The sequence below is a fragment of the Clytia hemisphaerica genome, unplaced genomic scaffold (genome assembly GCF_902728285.1).
Source record: "Clytia hemisphaerica strain Z4C2 unplaced genomic scaffold, Clytia hemisphaerica genome assembly, whole genome shotgun sequence".
Taxonomy (NCBI): domain Eukaryota; kingdom Metazoa; phylum Cnidaria; class Hydrozoa; order Leptothecata; family Clytiidae; genus Clytia; species Clytia hemisphaerica.
The window spans coordinates 153627-172220 of NW_027103316.1; the positions used below are offsets into that span (position 1 = coordinate 153627).

At 35.0% G+C, this 18594-nt stretch overlaps 2 protein-coding genes across 6 annotated transcripts; one reads left to right on the top strand and one right to left on the bottom strand.

The window, feature by feature from the left end:
• Positions 1 to 2771: 2771 nt before the first annotated feature.
• On the bottom strand, positions 2772 to 18458 carry LOC136813926 (protein SGT1 homolog). The gene is made up of 12 exons (XM_067070444.1): positions 18354 to 18458; positions 12625 to 12673; positions 12037 to 12127; positions 11818 to 11887; positions 11554 to 11624; positions 11378 to 11431; positions 11093 to 11124; positions 10887 to 11002; positions 10640 to 10736; positions 9992 to 10099; positions 3795 to 3882; positions 2772 to 3187 (listed from the first exon to the last, which is right to left on the bottom strand). The coding sequence occupies exons 1-12, from the start codon at positions 18401 to 18403 to the stop codon at positions 2853 to 2855; spliced, it is 1161 nt and encodes a 386-aa protein (XP_066926545.1). The 5' UTR covers positions 18404 to 18458; the 3' UTR covers positions 2772 to 2852.
• LOC136813899 (uncharacterized) lies at positions 4883 to 8203 on the top strand. Of its 5 annotated transcripts, XM_067070399.1 has the most exons (10): positions 4884 to 5022; positions 5593 to 5736; positions 5828 to 5971; positions 6069 to 6212; positions 6310 to 6453; positions 6545 to 6688; positions 6780 to 6923; positions 7015 to 7158; positions 7433 to 7531; positions 8042 to 8202. In XM_067070399.1, exons 1-10 carry the CDS (start codon positions 4933 to 4935, stop codon positions 8135 to 8137), a joined length of 1293 nt encoding a protein of 430 aa, XP_066926500.1. In that variant the 5' UTR covers positions 4884 to 4932; the 3' UTR covers positions 8138 to 8202. The 5 variants fall into 5 exon arrangements, with proteins under 5 accessions (XP_066926527.1, XP_066926534.1, XP_066926518.1 ...); XM_067070426.1 differs by lacking the exon at positions 7015 to 7158 and having other exon boundaries at positions 4883 to 5022; positions 8042 to 8203; XM_067070433.1 differs by lacking the exon at positions 6780 to 6923 and having other exon boundaries at positions 4883 to 5022; positions 8042 to 8203.
• Positions 18459 to 18594: the final 136 nt, after the last annotated feature.

Sequence of the window (18594 nt, forward strand, 5' to 3'; positions counted from 1 at the left end):
TGACAAATCGTATCTGCTTCGTTTAATCCAGTGAAGCTGCTAAGTAAGTCTAATCTTTGGGAAGAGAATATGGATATGAATTTGATGCAGGGGTGTATTTAGGGTTGTCAGGTATCACTGAATAGTATTCTATATGGACCTAACACAATAGGCCGTTCCCATAAAGAAAGCGGTAAGGGTGGGTTCCGTATGCAAATTTATCGAGTAGCAAAATCGCACGATCTAGACGCGGGCGTTTAGAAATGCTCAAATTTATCAAAAATATTTTGCTTGATTAAAAAAGATTGAATGGGTGAAATTTTCTTTCAATGGTCACAATCCTTTATTAACGAATGAAGAATCTCGTAAAGAAAAAATGAAAGCCCCGTTCATCTTCATTTCCCCCGTTTCTACTCTAAAGTTAAAATTGGCTTATTTGCCTGACGCGTTCTAGGGTTTGGGAAACCCGTTGCAAATGCACACCCCGTCATGCAAATGCAGGATTTGCCTGATTGCTAGTAATTTCAGTGTAATTAAATAAATGTATTTTAGGTAAATAATTGATCTGGATGGTAATCTTTAAATACTTTATGGTCTTGTAAATACACTTGAATATCGGTTGTTTACAGTAAAATCTTACGTCATTTTCATTTTCAACACCCTGTGCAATTACAACGAATCGCGGGGCGCCGAAACCTTGTGCTAATGATTGCAAGGATTTATACTAAGTATAGAGACTGGTTAAGAATCAAGGTAAAATAAGGAGGTTCATAAGAGATTTCTCAGATGACTTTTAAAGTGAATTAGAGGGCTGAGACATCGAAAATAAAGTTTTCAAAAAATGCCGCCCGGATAAACTATCCGCCCGGGCGTTTTTTATAAATAGATCTTAGCGCCCGGAACACCCGGATTACGCCCGGAATATTCCGGGCGGCATCCGGGCGTGTTCGAGGATCCTAAAATGCTTTTTTGAAATTCCTGGATTTCCAATACAAAAGCAATTGAAACTCCTGGATTTCCGATACAAAATCAATTTTTTGGTGCAAAAATCTGGAATTTCCGATACCTTTTTCAAAACTTTGACAAATTATGTGGAATTTCCAAGGGTTGAAATAAAAAATTGAGCAGAATTTCCGAAGCACTTTGAAAAATTGACTGGATTTCCGAGTGCTTTTTTTATCTGAAAATTCCCGTCCATCCACCCCCTATATCAAATTTTTTCTGGAAGAGCCCAATACTCAATCCAAAAGTTTGAGATGAAACTTATAACCCATAGAAAAAGTATTTTCTCCAGCAAAATTTAAACTCTTTTGTTTTTCACAAGCAAAAATAACTAATATCATATAGCTATACGTCTATCTATCTATATATTTAAGTAGAATCAGCTCATATTCCGGATTCTACAGTTCTAGGATTCTGGATTCCCTGAAAAAAACCAAGAACGGTCCTTTCATCGTAGCTTGACTACCATTATGGCTTTCTAAAATTTTGCAGACTCAGCAAAATATTGTCAGTTAAAGTTAATTAGTCGATCATCGGTTCTTATCAGCCAGGAACAATTGCAAATTAGACGGTTATTGGTTCTTAGCCTCTTATATCAGCCAGGAACCCGAAAGCAGGGGAGGGGGTACATAGGCAAAAGGAGGGTACGGTATGGTGCCGCCCTTGAAGGGTCCCTTTTTTGGATCTTCAAATTCTTCAAATTCTTCTAAATTATTAAGGGTCGTAAAAATCACAAAATTCTAATTCCAGCCCCCCTAAGGATGAAAAAAAAAATTCCATATCTTGACCCTCAGAAGCCTAAATTTTCATAAAATAGTCCCAACAAGTGGGGGGTGTACGGTTTTTCGGAATTGCAGAAATCGACCCTTCTTTCTTCGGAATTTCGGAATTAAGGCAAAATTCCTTCGGTATTTTGGAATTCTGAAATTGTTTCGGTATCGGAAATCCATATGAGTTTTTGCTTCGAAATTTTGGTATTATAAAGTTTTTATCCCCTTTTTTCGGAATTCATACATACCCGTCATCCCGCAAACCTAGCACCACCGGGGGCAGCAGGAAAAACTAGAAATTAGCCCATCATCTCGGAAGATCGTCTGGCAGGTCTATTTTCAACCTAGAGGCAAGCCTCGCCACCAATACGGTTTTACTGACCCTGTATATCCCGTATCCCACCTCGAGACGATCGTGCAACGGATTTATCCCGTTGAAGTCCCTTTGCATGTTTTTCAAAAGCACGAAAAACTTTCAGAACTCTCTAAGTAGATACTTACATCAAAAAGCTACAAAGTAAATCAATACAGTGAAAGTGGGATCCGTGAAAGTTATATTTTATAACATCGCAATTAAAAGTCTTGCTGTATCCATATAAACTCAAGAAAATTAAAAATTAAAATAACTTTGAAGATTTTATGTTTGTTGCACTTTCTCAACCCCGACCATTTCAATTTCGATTTCAAGTCTTTTCAAAACAAAACATTCGAATCTTGATCAAAACATTCTAAAGCACATTCATCAATATGCAATGTCTGAAAGACAGATACGGTATATATCCCACCTCCACGTGATGTCTTTTGACCAATGGAATCGCTAGAATCTTACTGATGCGGGATAATATTAGTTACACGGTCTTCTAGAGGTGGGATACGGGATAAAAACAGGGTCAGTAAAAACCGTATTGGTGGCTTTATTATATTGACTTTGGTGGCGAGGCTTGCCCAATCCAAGCCCTAAAGTAGTTTGACCTCTCTGTCAATGAATGCAAGAAAGAACAAGTCGGAGAAAGAACGTGGTTTACGGAAAATAGCATATTTATAATATAGCGATATCGATATAAACATTGAAAAATTTACAAAGAACCCATTTCATTGAACTCAATACTCATATTTCTTATATTCCATACAATCAGGGGGTTTGACTTCCACCTTTTCTTTCTTAATGTCTTTCCAGTTCGTACTGAGCACCGTACCCCCAGATTCTTGGAAACTTTTATTCATGGCTCGCTTAGTTTCATCGCTACCATCGGAATAAATCTGTTGAAACAAACGATTTAAAGCAGCGTCACCCTCCATATTTTCTGTTTTCTCTTCTTCTTGAAGTTGTTTGGCTAATTTGTCCCAATCGGAGTACATATGTTTGGAGGACGGATATTTGTGAACGTCAACCGCAGAGGTCGCCCCACTGGTCGATTCTGTTCTTTCTTTTGTAGCTGTAATCAAAACGATGGAAAAAGGTTACCAAACTATCAACTAATCCCTTCACTTTGAAAATTGACAATATTTCTCGGAAAAGGGAGACTAAAATTTATTGCCGCTACCTTTGAAACCTAAAAAGTTTAAAAAAACCGTTTGGGGAATCTGATTTTCCCAATATTTATGATGGTTTTGGCTTAGATCTTAGACGATCCTATCGTCTACACAAGATCACTAAAAAAGGGAATAGTTTAGGAGAGGCGTGATAAATTCGGGTGAAATAAGCCTCGGAGTAAGCAGTGGCGCAGATGTTTACAGTGTTCCAAAACTTTACCGCCACTTTTTTCCCGTAAACCGCCCTGACGCCCTAACTCTTTCCCGCGTTTACTAACTTCTAAACGGACGATAGCATCGTCTAGTTCTGGCTTTAATAGGTGTGAGGTACAGGAAAAGCAGTGACTTTTGTTCTCATTTTTTTTCTACCCATGTTGTTCAAGATGATTCTGTCATAAACTTAATTTCTCAAGAGTTTGAATTTTTAGGACAACTGTCTCAGAGAAAAACAATCATGCTCTTAACAGTGGAGACGCAAAACCTTTAGTAAAGAGTAATTCTTCAACCAACCTTTGGCGTTCTTCGTGAATTGAGATTCGTTGTCGGTTTCCAGGGAAGACCAGCGGATACCTTCGCACTTTTTCATCTTTATCTCAATCTACAATCGACAGAAGAAACAAAATTTCATTAGACTCAAAAAAGATCGATTCATCAAATTAAAAAATATTTTGTTTCTGATTTTGCATTTTGCATTTTGTCTCTTGTTGTAAAAACTGGATGGTATCGAAAAGTTTTTGGGATGGTTGAAACACAATCCAGGTTGTATATTTTAGGTAAGGCAAAATCTATCAGTTTCGATATAAAAGAGATATCAAAGATATGAAGAAATATTAGAAATCAGCCCGGTTCAAAGTTATGTTTCTTTCCTCAAGAAAAACGTTTAAAAATGACCAGACTGCCATTTTTTTGGGACAGACCTTAGACTTATTTAAAGTTTGGAAGCCTAAAAAAGTGTTTCTATCATAGCATCTCTGTGTGGTATTGAAAGAAAGGATTCGCTGTATTAATTGACTGACAAAAATCATCATACCAGGAAGAAAAAATGGAAAATATTCGCAAGAGAAAGTCAACGTTTTAAAAAAATCTAAAGAAATATGTACTGCTTTATTTTCTTTACACAGACCTGTTACAATAATCTCCAAGCAGATTCTGATAATTCACGCATGACAAGGATCGCGCTTAAGGCTATGGCTTACGTGAATCTGCCACCAGGTTGGCGGACGGCATTCTTCACAAACGCTAAACTTTATGTCTAATGATGTTGAAATATCTTAATACAAAAAGTTTAAAATTTCTTAAAACTCAAGTCTTTGAACGTGCGTGTAAGATGGCATAAATTTAAGATTTCGTATGTCAACAAAAAACAGGTGACTTTAATCTAATCAAGATAAAAAAACAAACAAGCTGGTCAAACTTAACTTGCAAACGTTTGTTCAGATTAAACTTAAAATTACCCGCTAAATTGATTCAAATTGCTCTTTAATAAAAGGTTTGTATTATATTCTGAACTTAGAAAGGAATATTCCTTTGTCTGTAATGTCTGTAATGTCTTATTACAAAAGAGTAGAGGTGCCATATAAAAGCAGTGAATGATTGGAAGGGTAACCTTAGTCAACTTATATCTTTGAAAGAACAAAGTGTAAAGAAGATGAAGAAGATTATTTTCATTTTTGCCAGCCTCCTTTTGGTGCTAACCATTGTGGAAGGAGTTGGAAATGCTACAAAGTGCGCTCATCAGGTACAAGGGACACCTTTTTTATTCTTTGAGATTAGAAAAATTAAATCAATCACAGCAGTGTTTTGCGGGTTATCGATAATTACACGCTTTTTTTTTATAAGAATACACTTTATAAGAATGTCCGTGATGAAAATGGCCAAAAAATTAGGAGTGATGCTAAGAATATCACCATCATGGAATTTGCTACTCAAGCTAAGAATGAACATTTTTAGAGCATTTTCAATTAAAAATTACCAATTACCCCCAAGAAAGGCTCATTCCTTTCACAAAAATGCCATTTTATGCTTCAGACGTATGTACTAAACGTTAAATATAGCGAGAATTAGGATCCTAACCTAAGAATGCTGTAAGGAGATTTTAGGATGATTTTCCCAAAAAAGTTAACAATTTCCATGATGAAATGGATTTAGACCATTCTTACTAAAAAAAAAGCGTGTAGTCCTTTTACTATCTTTAATATAAAAAGACCATGTTTCATCCATATTACGGATTTCTTGCTAACTGCTAATAATTTGGATGATTGGGAAACCTTTATTTTCATCTAACATTATATATTCTTTTCAACTTTAGTGCAGAAAGTCGTTCTTCAAATGTTTGAACGCAACTCGTGATGCTTCGATGTGCGGAGAAGAAGCCAAAATGTGTGCTAAAGAATGTATGGGTGGACGACCAACAAACAAAACAAGACCTACACCTAACCCATGTCTTATGGATGTAAGAACTATATTTCTTGCTAACTGTTAATGTTTGGGTAACTGGAAAACCTTTATATTTATTCAACAAACTAAATTCTTTACAACTTTAGTGCAGAAAGTCGTTCATGAAATGTTTTAACGCAACTCGTGATGCTTCGATGTGCGGAGAAGAAGTCAAAATGTGTGCTAAAGAATGTATGGGTGGACGACCAACAAACAAAACAAGACCTACACCTAACTCGTGCTTTATGGATGTAAGAACTACATTTCTTGCTAACTGTTAATTGTTAATGTTTGGGTAACTGGAAACCTTTATATTTATTCATCAAACTATATTCTTTTCAACTTTAGTGGAGAAAGTCGTTCATCAAATGTTTTAACGCAACTGGTGATCGTTCGATGTGCGGAGAGGAAGTCAAAATGTGTGCTAAAGAATGTATGGGTGGACGACCAACAAACAAAACAAGACCTACACCTAACTCGTGCTTTATGGATGTAAGAACTACATTTCTTGCTAACTGTTAATTGTTAATGTTTGGGTAACTGGAAACCTTTATATTTATTCATCAAACTATATTCTTTTCAACTTTAGTGCAGAAAGTCGTTCATCAAATGTTTCAACGCAACTGGTGATCGTTCGATGTGCGGAGAGGAAGTCAAAATGTGTGCTAAAGAATGTATGGGTGGACGACCAACAAACAAACCAAGACCTACACCTAACTCTTGTTTTATGAATGTAAGAACTACATTTCTTGCTAACTGTTAATGTTTGGGTAACTGGAAAACCTTTATATTTATTTAACAAACTATATTCTTTTCAACTTTAGTGCAGAAAGTCGTACATGAAATGTTTTAACGCAACTCGTGATGCTTCGATGTGCGGAGAAGAAGTCAAAATGTGTGCTAAAGAATGTATGGGTGGACGACCAACAAACAAAACAAGACCTACACCTAACTCGTGTTTTATGAATGTAAGAACTACATTTCTTGCTAACTGTTAATGTTTAGGTAACTGGAAAACCTTTATATTTATTTAACAAACTATATTCTTTTCAACTTTAGTGCAGAAAGTCGTTCATGAAATGTTTTAACGCAACTGGTGATCGTTCGATGTGCGGAGAGGAAGTCAAAATGTGTGCTAAAGAATGTATGGGTGGACGACCAACAAACAAACCAAGACCTACACCTAACTCGTGTTTTATGAATGTAAGAATTACATTTCTTGCTAACTGTTAATGTTTGGGTAACTGGAAAACCTTTATATTTATTTAACAAACTATATTCTTTTCAACTTTAGTGCAGAAAGTCGTACATGAAATGTTTTAACGCAACTCGTGATGCTTCGATGTGCGGAGAAGAAGTCAAAATGTGTGCTAAAGAATGTATGGGTGGACGACCAACAAACAAACCAAGACCTACACCTAACTCGTGTTTTATGGATGTAAGAACTATAATTCTTGCTAACTGCCAATGTTTCGGTAACTGGAAAACCTTTATATTTATTTAACAAAGCACTGAGTAAAGAAAACGTTTCATGTCATCCAGGATGGCGATCTTCAGAGACTAACTGCTAATGTTTTAATAATAGTACAAGACACTTTATTTTCTTCTTTTCTTTTTCTTAATCAAACTTTAGTGCATCATCAAACTGATGCAAGAAAAAGGTTTGAAAAGAGTTTTTGCAATAAATTTCATTGCATTTCATTAATCTTTAGTGCCGTAAAGCAGTTTTCAAGTGTAAAAATGGTTCGAGGGATCCAAACGCATGCATGGCTTTTGCCAAGAGATGTGCAGGCGAATGTTGTGCCTTAACAGTAAGTAAAAAAATGTTTTCTATCCTGTCAGTTGTTGACTCGATAAGCCTGAATTTCATATCACCCTTAAAACACGAACTGTTACTGCCCTAAATACTGGGATTAATTTTCCCGAGGATTTCGCGGATTTGTTTGTCATCCACGAAAATAAGTCCCAATTGAAATCGCAAAAGGTGTTATCAGCGAATTTTTTTTTGAATTAAATTCCTAAAAAATGTCAATTTTATCTCACAATAGAGTCATCTGCAAAATTGAGTCCCTGCGAAATCTTGAAATTTTGCGCATGAGCTTTACCGCGAAATTTAATCCCCGCGAAAATTAAAACTATTAAAGTATTCATGTTGGTTCGAAAAATGAAACTCTCAAGCTAGTGAATAAGACTTGACCAAGGAAAACGGACAACGATTTGCTTGCTTGCTTTTACTTGATAGGTAGGTCTAAGGACGAGAAGGGCCAATATATCAATAGCATAGGACAAATTGTGAAGTGAACGTCTTCTTTCTCTTAAAGTGTCGCAAAAGAATGCAAAGATGTTTGATGAGGACAAAAGATTTCAGAATGTGCTCGATAGACGCTCAAAAGTGTTATCGAAGATGCTCCAATTAAAGAAGATCAACTACTTGTGAATGTGAAGAGAAAATGAACATAAGAAAAATAAAAAGTTTCCTTTTTGTTCAGAATGCCCAATTTCAACGACATCCAACCATTTTTGAGCCAGTCCTAAGTTTTAGTCTCGTTTCGGCTTAAAATTTTTCGCTAGACACAAAAAAATCAAATTTGTTTGAAAAAAAAAAAAAACACCCAAAGTTTTCCCCTAAGGAACAAGTATAGCAATTTTTTTGTCAAATTCGACCATTTCTGAGGTCTCTAGAGTGCCTGAAAAAAACTGACAAACAGCAACTGTTGAAATTTTGTATATTATCTACCGGGTGCGCCACAAGAAAGTTTCTCTCTTTCAGGTGAAATTTCTCGAGATATAAACATTTCAAAAGAACGAATTCTTTTCGATTAAAAAGAAGATAGATTAACCATTTTGATGGGTCATTTATAAAATTTGGTTCTTTAGATCAAAAGTTATGCTCCATTGAATAAAAAAGTTACTTTCAAAAAATACTCGAGTTATACTCCATTGAATAAAAAAGTTACTTTCAAAAAATGCTCGAAAACGTTCAAATCAGCCTTTCAAATCAAAAAGAAGCATGATCACACGATACATCAGTATTGGTTTTTTTTTTCAAAGTGATCTATTGCTATGTAAAGTAAAGTCGAACTTCCACAATTCGTCGGAAAATGTCAAAAAATCTGGTAAGATTCATGAAAATACATCAAATATGGGTTTGGAGATAATCCAGCCTTACATTGACTATAACCAAAAATCTGAATATAAACTTGATAAAAACAAATGAAAATCATTTTGATGAAGATTCTAAAAAACCATTTCTAGGCTCCAGTTTCACAATTTATGCGTTTAATTACTAAGAAATGCTCTAAATCGTGCTAAATCGCGACTGCCAATTTTGAAATAAAAATTTGATAGATCTTTTAAATTTGGAACTAACTTTTTTATTCGATTGAGGATAACTTTTGATGTAATGAGTTTATCCTTCCTTTTTTCAATGGAAAAGGATTCCTTCTTTAAAAACTTATAGAGGTCAAGAAAATCAAGTTCAAACAGAGAAACATTTTTGTGGAGCACCACAATTATTTATCGATTGACAAATGTATATCAAATTAGAACAAGCAACATGCTGAACCTAATGATGAGAATCAGATAAAAATAGGACAAATGGCAAGAGAGTAAGAACAGTGCAGTGACTAGCTTGAAGTATCACAGCTCAAATTAATAGCAACCTGTGAAGTATAGTTAAAGACGTATGACTTATACTCGTAGATATTGGGGTGAATAGAGTCTAAAACAAACCCATGTTAGGCACTTTTTGGTCCAAATTTTCCCAAAAAATATTTTTTTCAAAAATCGGGCTCCATCTGAAATTAAATATTACCATTTTATATCACTTTATAAAAATAAGATATCTATAGGACATATATAAAAAATATCACTTAGTCCACTCCAGAAAACCCCATTTTTAGGGACTTTTTGGCCCAAGTTTGACCAAGAAAATTATTTTTAGAATATCAGGCTTCAGATTTTAAATATTACAATTTTACATCAAATTGCAAAAAATCAGAAAAATATCAATCCAATCGCGAGAAATGCTCTTTTCCCTAAAAACAACATAAGGGAATTTCCCCAAATAAGAAAATCCTATTTTTACGACCAAAAAAACTTTTCCGAAAAAAACTGCTTATCACTTTTTAGAGAACCTTGCCCTCTATCTTTATGCAAAAAATCAAAAAAATCTTGGACCTCCGGAGTGGGTCCAAAAACGAATTCAAAGGGCCCTCTTATGATTGCGGGCATTTCTTGGAAAATTATTTAGTGAAATGAAAAAGAAATACCTTTGTGGAGAGGACTTTAAAACGGGAATCCTTCGGATCAATATCATGCGCTAGATCCAACTCCAGACTATAATCGTTCCCGTTTGGTAATTTTGCCGTCACACTCAGCTGAAAAGTTAATTGAAATCTTCACAGTTTCTGACCACACCCCCCCCCCTTTTCCCTTAAAATGAATGCTTAGCCCTCATATAGAAAGACAATTTTGTTGGTTTCTTGGTTGGAAAATCGTTGACCAATATAAGAAGAAAGTGATACAACTTCCCAGTTTAAAGATGATATGAAGAATTTATGTGATGCATATTTATAACGAGGGTGAGAGAATCCATAAATCGTTGCTATAGAATAAAAAGGAGTTAAGGCCAATTTTTAAAATTTTTTATTTTTTTATTTTTTGGTTCCTAAGACGTCATTAATTTTAAGAAATTTTGTATATTTTTTTACAATATTATTTTGCTCTTGAGATAATTGAATGGACTATGTGATAAAAGAAAGAGTTATATATGTCAACAGCAAAAATGGACTTTTTATTCTACAGCGACAAAATGGCTTTGTCCTAATATAAAATGATTGAATTCTACGTAAGTATATTAGATCATAAGCAAGGTTGGCACAACAGCGTTGTGAAATGAATCAGAAAAATGAACTTACAGATTTCGATTGAAATTCGATTTGTACTTTTTCTTGTTTCAAACTTTTCGCGAGAACAGTTAAAATCACATGTGTTTCTGTTTGATACCAATCATGCCTTTATAACAAAAGAGAAATGGATTAAATCCAGTGCCTTTCATTTAAGAAAAGTTGCGTTATATATTCTTGAGTTTTCTTATCCGGCAAGTTTTACACATAATAACCTTCTATGATTTTTATACGTGTATAAAAAAAATTAAAGATTTACTTTATTTTGGGTTTGAGCGCGGTGGCCGGCTGAGTTGCTTCTTGCTGTTTCATTTGTCCTTGGTCTTTTATTGTCGATTCCTTCGTAGGGTGTAAGCTTGACAAACCAATGGAAATCTAGGAAATAATCTCAACAAGCTTGTCTTTGATTCGTCAATCAAACAATCTTACCGGATTCATTAGTTAAGGTAAAGGAATCATTCTTACCTTCGTTTGATCAGCACTCCCTTGTTTTGTAACTAGTAAGAAAGTAAACACAATTTTAGAAGAAAAGTCATCAACCTTGAATGGGCTTCTTGAGGTCATTTTAGCTTGAGCTAAAGACAAATACACGGTCGTGATTAGTGTTTTGATTCTCAGTATCAAGTGATTTAATTTTAGTAACACTTTGAGAAGGTCACCGCCCCAACGGAGAAACTAAATATCAAACTGATGTCCATATCAAACACATAACGAATAAAAGAAGACAACGACTTAGATAAAGAAACTCACGATTTATTTCTGCTTCACATTTTCTTATGCATTTCTGAATATCTTCATTAGGTCCTGAAATTGAAAACAAAAAAGAAATCAAAGCTCGCAAGCACCCGTGAGAAGCCTGAGAAAAATCAAAATGAAGATGTTGAAAAAACAAAAATAACATAAAAAGAAAGAGCTTGGAGATATACCATGTAGCTCAAGAGCCTTTTGATAAGCTTCCAAAGCTTCTTCGAACTTTTCCATTGAAAATAGCACCAGGCTGAAATAAAAATGTCTTAATTTATTCACCTGAAGATTTCCTCCGAATATGATTAAAACTATACCTTATTCCATGCTTTTAAAATCCAAATAAAACAAATGTTATACCGCCATTTCTCTTCTTCACAATAATAATTCAGAATTAGCGACACTCCACTTTTCCCTGCTATTTCATGACAATGAGTCATTCTTACCCTTTTCGCTGCCAAGCTTTGCTGTTTTCTGTGTTGTATTGAATCGAGTGGTTAACATCGGAAAGTGCATCTACAAAACAAATTTTATTTTCTAAGTAAAAGCTATTTGATTTCTTGCATTGTATAGAATTGAGGTATCGTCAACAATCTTTTGATGTAAAATTATTTTCGAGATATTTTAGAATTGCTTGCCTTAGAAAACAAATTATGGTATTTTACCTGAGAAATTGCTTATTTTGATATAAGCATTACATCTTTTCAAATAGTAGTCAAAATTTTCTTTGTCCAATTCCAATGCTTCAGTGTAGCACTAAGAAAAACAACAAGAAGTCAACTTCCTTCCTATCACTTTATTGGTTTTGAAGCTGTTTGAAGATACGATTTCAGTGCTATTGAAGTTGAAGTTGTTATTTTGATGGGTATGATTTCGCAGATTTTTGATTAATTTGACTTATGATGAAATTTGTTGAAAAAACAAAATCAAACAACAGCAAGAAATCTTCAAAATGTGTTTGAAGATAAATTGATGATCAGAATAGCAGATTTAATCATGATTAGTGGATGAGTAAAATCTGGCATTTTAAGTAATATAATTTATTAGAAATCTCTTGATAAAAGTTGCAGATAAACATGAAAGCTTTTCCACAGACAAATCCAAGAAGAAGTTTGATAGGATAAAAAGAACTGAATTGATACAAGGGATGATTGATACTTTGTAACAGGCCTCTTTATTTTGGGGTATCCATGATGCTGTCCAATATAGTCAATGATGAATTATAAATTCAAAGATAATCTGAATAAACTTACTTTTATAGAGGTTGTGAAATCTTCATCTACAAATGCTTCATTGCCAAGGCTATGGGGATAAACAAAATTCCTATTCTTATAAAAGTTTTTATCTTACTGCAGGGTATTTTTCAAGCACTTTTCCTTACCACCATTTTTCAATACAGTGGTATAAAATTCCAACCACTATGGGTGACAAAGAAAATATTTACCCTCTAATTGATTTCGAAAAAAACAACCTTGCTATTTGTTACACTCATTGTAATATACATCAAGTTCATAATTTCAAGTTTTTTTTACCATAATTTTTCTATCTTAGAAAATTGAGTTTGAAAAATCAATTTGAAATTGACTTTTGCCACATGATGGTGGCAAAAGAATGCTTGATAAATACCCTGTACTGTATTTCTTTTTCTAATTAAGTTACTTAGTTACTAAATCAAAGAGAAGATCAAGTTCTGATCATGCAGTGGATCATTAAGTCTTCATAATATAGTATATTCAATATGACATCCTGATTAGCAAAAGGACTTATACTCAAGACATTGCCATTAATCTTAGTTTAGTAAGACATAACATATTACCAAGTGTCCCAGAAAAAATTCCCCTCTTTGAAGTGAGTTTTCTTGACTTCTATGAATTCTTAAAGAACAAGCTAGATGCTGAATGGACCTACCTGATGATGAAAGTTAGATAGCAATGCGAGGAGAAAAAAATCAGTCAGAAAATATATCGTTTAGCGAAAATGCATAACGCAATAAATTCATCATTGATTGTTGATGGGGGGAGAGGGAAGGGTTGTAGGGAAAAATTAATAGACAGTTCTGGTCGCAAAAATCAGTTTTATTGACAATTGAATCATGCTTGATGGTGAGCATTGTTATCAATAATGTTTTTGTGTGAAGAACATAGAAATACAAGGAAAACATATAATGAAAATCTGCAAAGACAGCGATTTCCGGCATTTTCAACCGGAAAAATTTTTTTCTCAAAAATCGAACTCGGCCATGTTTTGAGCATTGCAAATACGCATCTTTCTGCAAAAAATCAGAAAAGGCTAAAGATGAAAATCCGAGAAAATGTAAAAAAAAACGGTTTTCCGGCATATTTCTGGCATTTTCGGCCGGGAAAAAATATTTTTCGAAAATCGGGCTCCGTCACATTTTAGGTATTGTCATTTTGCATCAGTGTGCAAAATTTCATGAAAAAATATAAAGTACAGCTCGAGAAATTCAAGAAATACCGTTTTTCCGGCGAAAATAGGCTGTTCCGGCGATTTTTAGAAAGTTCCGGCTTCAAAAATCACTTTTATTGACAATTAAACCATGCTTGATGGTGGGCATTGCTACAAATAATGTTTTAGTGTGAAAAAACAACGAAATATAAGGAAAAAGTCCAATGAAAATCTGCAAAAACGGCGATTTCCGGGATATTTCCGGCATTTTCAGCCGGAATAGAATTTTTCTCAAAAATCGGACTAATCCATGTTTTAGGCATTGCTAATACGCATCTTTGTGCAAAAAATCAGAAAAAACTAATGATGAAATCTCGAGAAAATGCCAAAAAAACGGTTTTTCCGGCATATTTCCGGCATTTTCGGCCGGAAATGAATTTTTTTCGAAAATCGGGCTCCGTCACATTTTGGGCATTACCATTTTGCATCTTTGTGCCAAAAATTAGGAAAAACTAATGAGCCAATCCCGAGAAAAGCTAGTAACGAACGGACGAACGGACGAACGAACAGACGAACGAACAGAGGTTAATTTATAGGACCTACAGTCCAACAATCCTTTTGCATTGGAAAGAGGGAGGACAAACTTAAATTTTGAGGGGTTATTTGTCAAATTTGGTCTACATTCCTATTAAAAATTTCTAGCCTTCTAATATAAGAGAGTTAAATAAAGCTTATTAGCCCCCCCCCTCCCGAAACAAGTTTATGTTCCATTTTGTCATCCTAAAAATTTTGTTTTGTGGCAAGTTTAAGTTTGGATGGCTTCCCTTAATCGATATTAGGTAAAGATTAAAATAGAGGACTGGATCAAAAATTAATTGGACTTTTATGGTATACTAATTCTCACGATGTCATGTGCCTTAGTTGTCAATCATACTAAAATTATTTAGTTGAACTATAGGTAGCTCCTTCTAGCCTGTTCTCAATGATTTTAGTTTGATGGCTATTCAAATTTCTCATTTTCATAATGGCTTCCACAGAGCCCAGATGTCTAGAATTTGCTTAGCTAAGCCGTGCTCGCGGGCGATAAATTTATGTTTACTTCTCTTGTATATTTTAGTGGTATTTATCCAATGAAAAGGATGTTGACAAAATATGCACGGCGCTGACAAAATATGCACGGTATTGATTATGACATCATTAAATATGTCAATGTTGATTAAAGACAACGCCCGTTAAAGAAAACAATTTGTAAATAGCTCTTTTTATCGTGAAATTTAGAAATACGAAAAAAAAAGAATCAAATTTAATATTTGTTTCCTCATCTAGATTATATAAGCATTAGAATACGGTAAATTTTAAACCTGATTTATTCAGATAAAGCTATAAGAGGTTCATTACTTGTGGATTTTAAAACTTACATAACCAAAAACGAAAGTTGTAGGGAAGGAAAGAGTGAACGCAAGACAGAAGGTTTGGTTGTGTTGATCAGGTATGCTTTTATTCTATCCGAGCTAAAATTATTAAAGACCAAGGATGCCCTGACTGGGTATGTTTGACCAGTTCACTGGTGCCAAAAAGTATCCCTCAGCCACACCGGAAACCTTTTGTCTCTTGTTAGTTACGGTGTTAATTTTTCGAACTTCTGGAAACTGGACAAAGTAATGCCATAGTCCGGTGTGTTGAGATTATCTGGTGTTAAATAAAAAGTATCCTCATCCAACACCAGACTTGCATGTCCGGTGTTTTTAAAGTCTGATGCGTCGACAGGGTTGTATCCAGACCTGATCAAACACACACAATTTTTCAAAAAATCTTAGAGTTCCATTTTTTTTATAAGTATACGGTAAATTTCGGCTGAAGCATTCTCAAACCCTCTGAAAGGCTTAACAAAAAAAAGTTTAAAAAAACCATAGTTACCATTTTATTTAGAGAAGGGTCGTTATTGAATGGTTTGCCTTTTTGGAGGAGCATTATTAATTCGAAAGCGGGCGTTTATTCAAAGTAATACGATCGGTATGAGATTTGGCAAATTCCAGAAATTTTCTTCACTTCATTAAATACCTTTTCTTGGCCCTTTTTACGCCGGACCTTATTAGCGTTATTTTTGGGCTTGTTGGTGGAATAAGGGTTGGCGTAAAAAGGGCCGGTAATGTAGTTAATAGTCGGTCACGATCGATATATAATCGATAATGATACGTGATCGAAGATAAGTAAATAATTGATAAGTAATCAATGCATGAACGATAAGTAATCAATGATTGTTAACAATCGATACATGATTGATAAGTAATCGATAGGTTGTATGTAGTTGATATGTGATCGATAAGTAATCGATAGCTTGGAAATAATCGATTGCTGATCGATACTCAAGATTTTTTGAAGGTCAGATTACCTATAGATTCTATCGGTTAATCAATATGTAATCCATCTATTACTTATCGATTATTTATCGATTACTCAAGATTATCAATTATATCAATTAACTAGGTCTGGTGGAGATTAAGGTGTTCACGGCGTGTGCTTAAAGGAATACAGCTGGGAGTCTCTGCTTTTAGTTGCTTTTAATATTTGCTTTTAAGTACGGGTTACACCGGGGGACATTTTCTGAGTGCGCAAAGTGGATGTTGTTTATAGAAGAATCATAACAGCCAGTCAAAAAAGAACCTTAGTTATCATGCAGTGAGGCTGGAGCTTCGATTTTTGAGGATTTTTAGCGATTTTTGCCTCGCTGGCCCAAATCTCCCAACCTCTTTACCTTAAGGGAGATCGAAATTAGAGTTTTTCAGCGTTCCGAAAAAAACGCATAGCAGAAATTTTTTCATCTTCACAAGATCGATTCTCAACAACAAAATACATCTTTTGGTCTTTGGGTTTTTTTCTGACGTTTTTTCTTCAAAGAATATAGATCACTTTCCTTTTCCCCTGGAGCGCGCGAGAAAAAAATGACTAGCTCGTTTTCGTGCGGGCGAATAAAGATGAGGCGGCAATCTTGCACTGAGGGTGCTACTTAGTTTCCGCCCTATTTTGCGCCCACGATAGAATGGTTCAAACACGGGGGTAGTCTAAATGATAAACTATGTCGTTCTGTAAGTGTTTAGTTTCTGAGAGATACAAATAGTATATTTGAATATTATTAACTTATTTATTAAAGTATTTTTGAGCGCAAATTTAAATATACGGTTAAATAAAAAACGAATGATAACAGTTCTGTTTAATCCTCAAACCCCCGGGAAAAGTTTTTTTGCTGACTTCGCTATTTTACAAATCTCGGAAAAGAACTCCCATAGGAATTCCGATACCCAACCCGATTGGTTAATTTCGGAACGGCTTCAAGAAAGTCATAATGGCAGATAATTTTAAAAGTTTCTGAGGGAATGTGTGTAATTTATCGATGTTGATGGCTTGTTGATTCTTTAAAGAAAAAAGATAACAGGTATAGCTTTTTCTAATCCTGGAATATCAAGGTTCCAGCTACACTGTCATGTGAAAAGGAGGTAATTTTTTTTTCAACTCAAAGTGAAACACTTTTTCTAAAAAATTTAGAGTCGGTCAGAGGACACGAACCAAGCTATCAATTGGGCCTGGCCTTTTTTCTCATGCCCCAGCGCAGATCCCTTTAAAGGCAGCTAATACTGGCAGTCAGGCGCATCCTGGCAAATGAACGGGGTATTTTTCACTTGCGATTGGTGGCAAATGCATGGGGTCGAAAACAAAAGTGATGTAATAGCACTGAATACCCCACGCAATTGAACCGGGTTGGAAATATTTTGCTTCATTTTGAAGAACTGCAAAGATGAAATTTTTTTTCCATGGGGCATGGGTCAATTTTGTCTTCGAAGATTGAGGAAACTTTTTTAACGAAAAAATAAAGTTCCCGGTTTTCTTCCTTTTTTCCCGTTTTCAGTTTGAAGTTCATTTTTATTCATTTTCCTGCTTATAGCCTGAGACGTCCTATCTCATTTGCACTGGGTGACGAATACCCCATGCAAATGCTCACCCCGTTCAGTTGCCAGGATGCGCTTGACTGACTGGCCAACTGGCCATTCAACTGACTTTCTAGAACATTCTGGCCACGACCCTGGACCCCGCAATACATTATTGTACGGTGTTTTACGGTGGGTGTACGGTGGGTACGGTGGGGTGTACGGTGGATTTCGAGTTAACCTATTTCACCACCGTACCAAATTGATTTCAGTTTCAGAAAGCATGCAAATTTTTAGATATTCAACCGTGGTCGGACTTACTGAAAAACTTCTAAGTCGGAAAAACTTTCTTTGGTACATTAAGTTTGACCACAGAACTTGTCTTTCGCGATCGCATTCCCACCGTACTATTGTACGGTGGGAAATTTAATGTACGGTGGGAAAATATATGGTTTTTTCAAAGTTAACCTTTAATTCCCACCGGACATTTAAATCAAGCCCCACCGTACAATGTACGGCGGTGTCCAGAGTCGTTTCTGGCCTGGAAAGAATGTTATATATGCCTTGTTTTCCAGACTTGCTTCTGAGACTAGTGATCAAATTTTATCATACCTGCAGGAATCTAATAAAAAAGTTTCAAAATTAGAACATACTTAAACTTGTTTGCAGCTTCCTCTTGAGACACAGTTTTTCCTCCTTCCATTTCTGAAGTTTGGTGATTTTCGGTTTTAGCACTTGACTGAAATCGAAAGTGAAACTTCTAGAATGCCTACATTGAACTTATCTTTAAAATTGTGCTAAGCGGGCAAAAACTTATAAAAAACTCAATCTAATTTCTAACGCGGGACAACCACAAGGGGATTTTTTCCTAGCTGAGTACCCGAACACATTCTC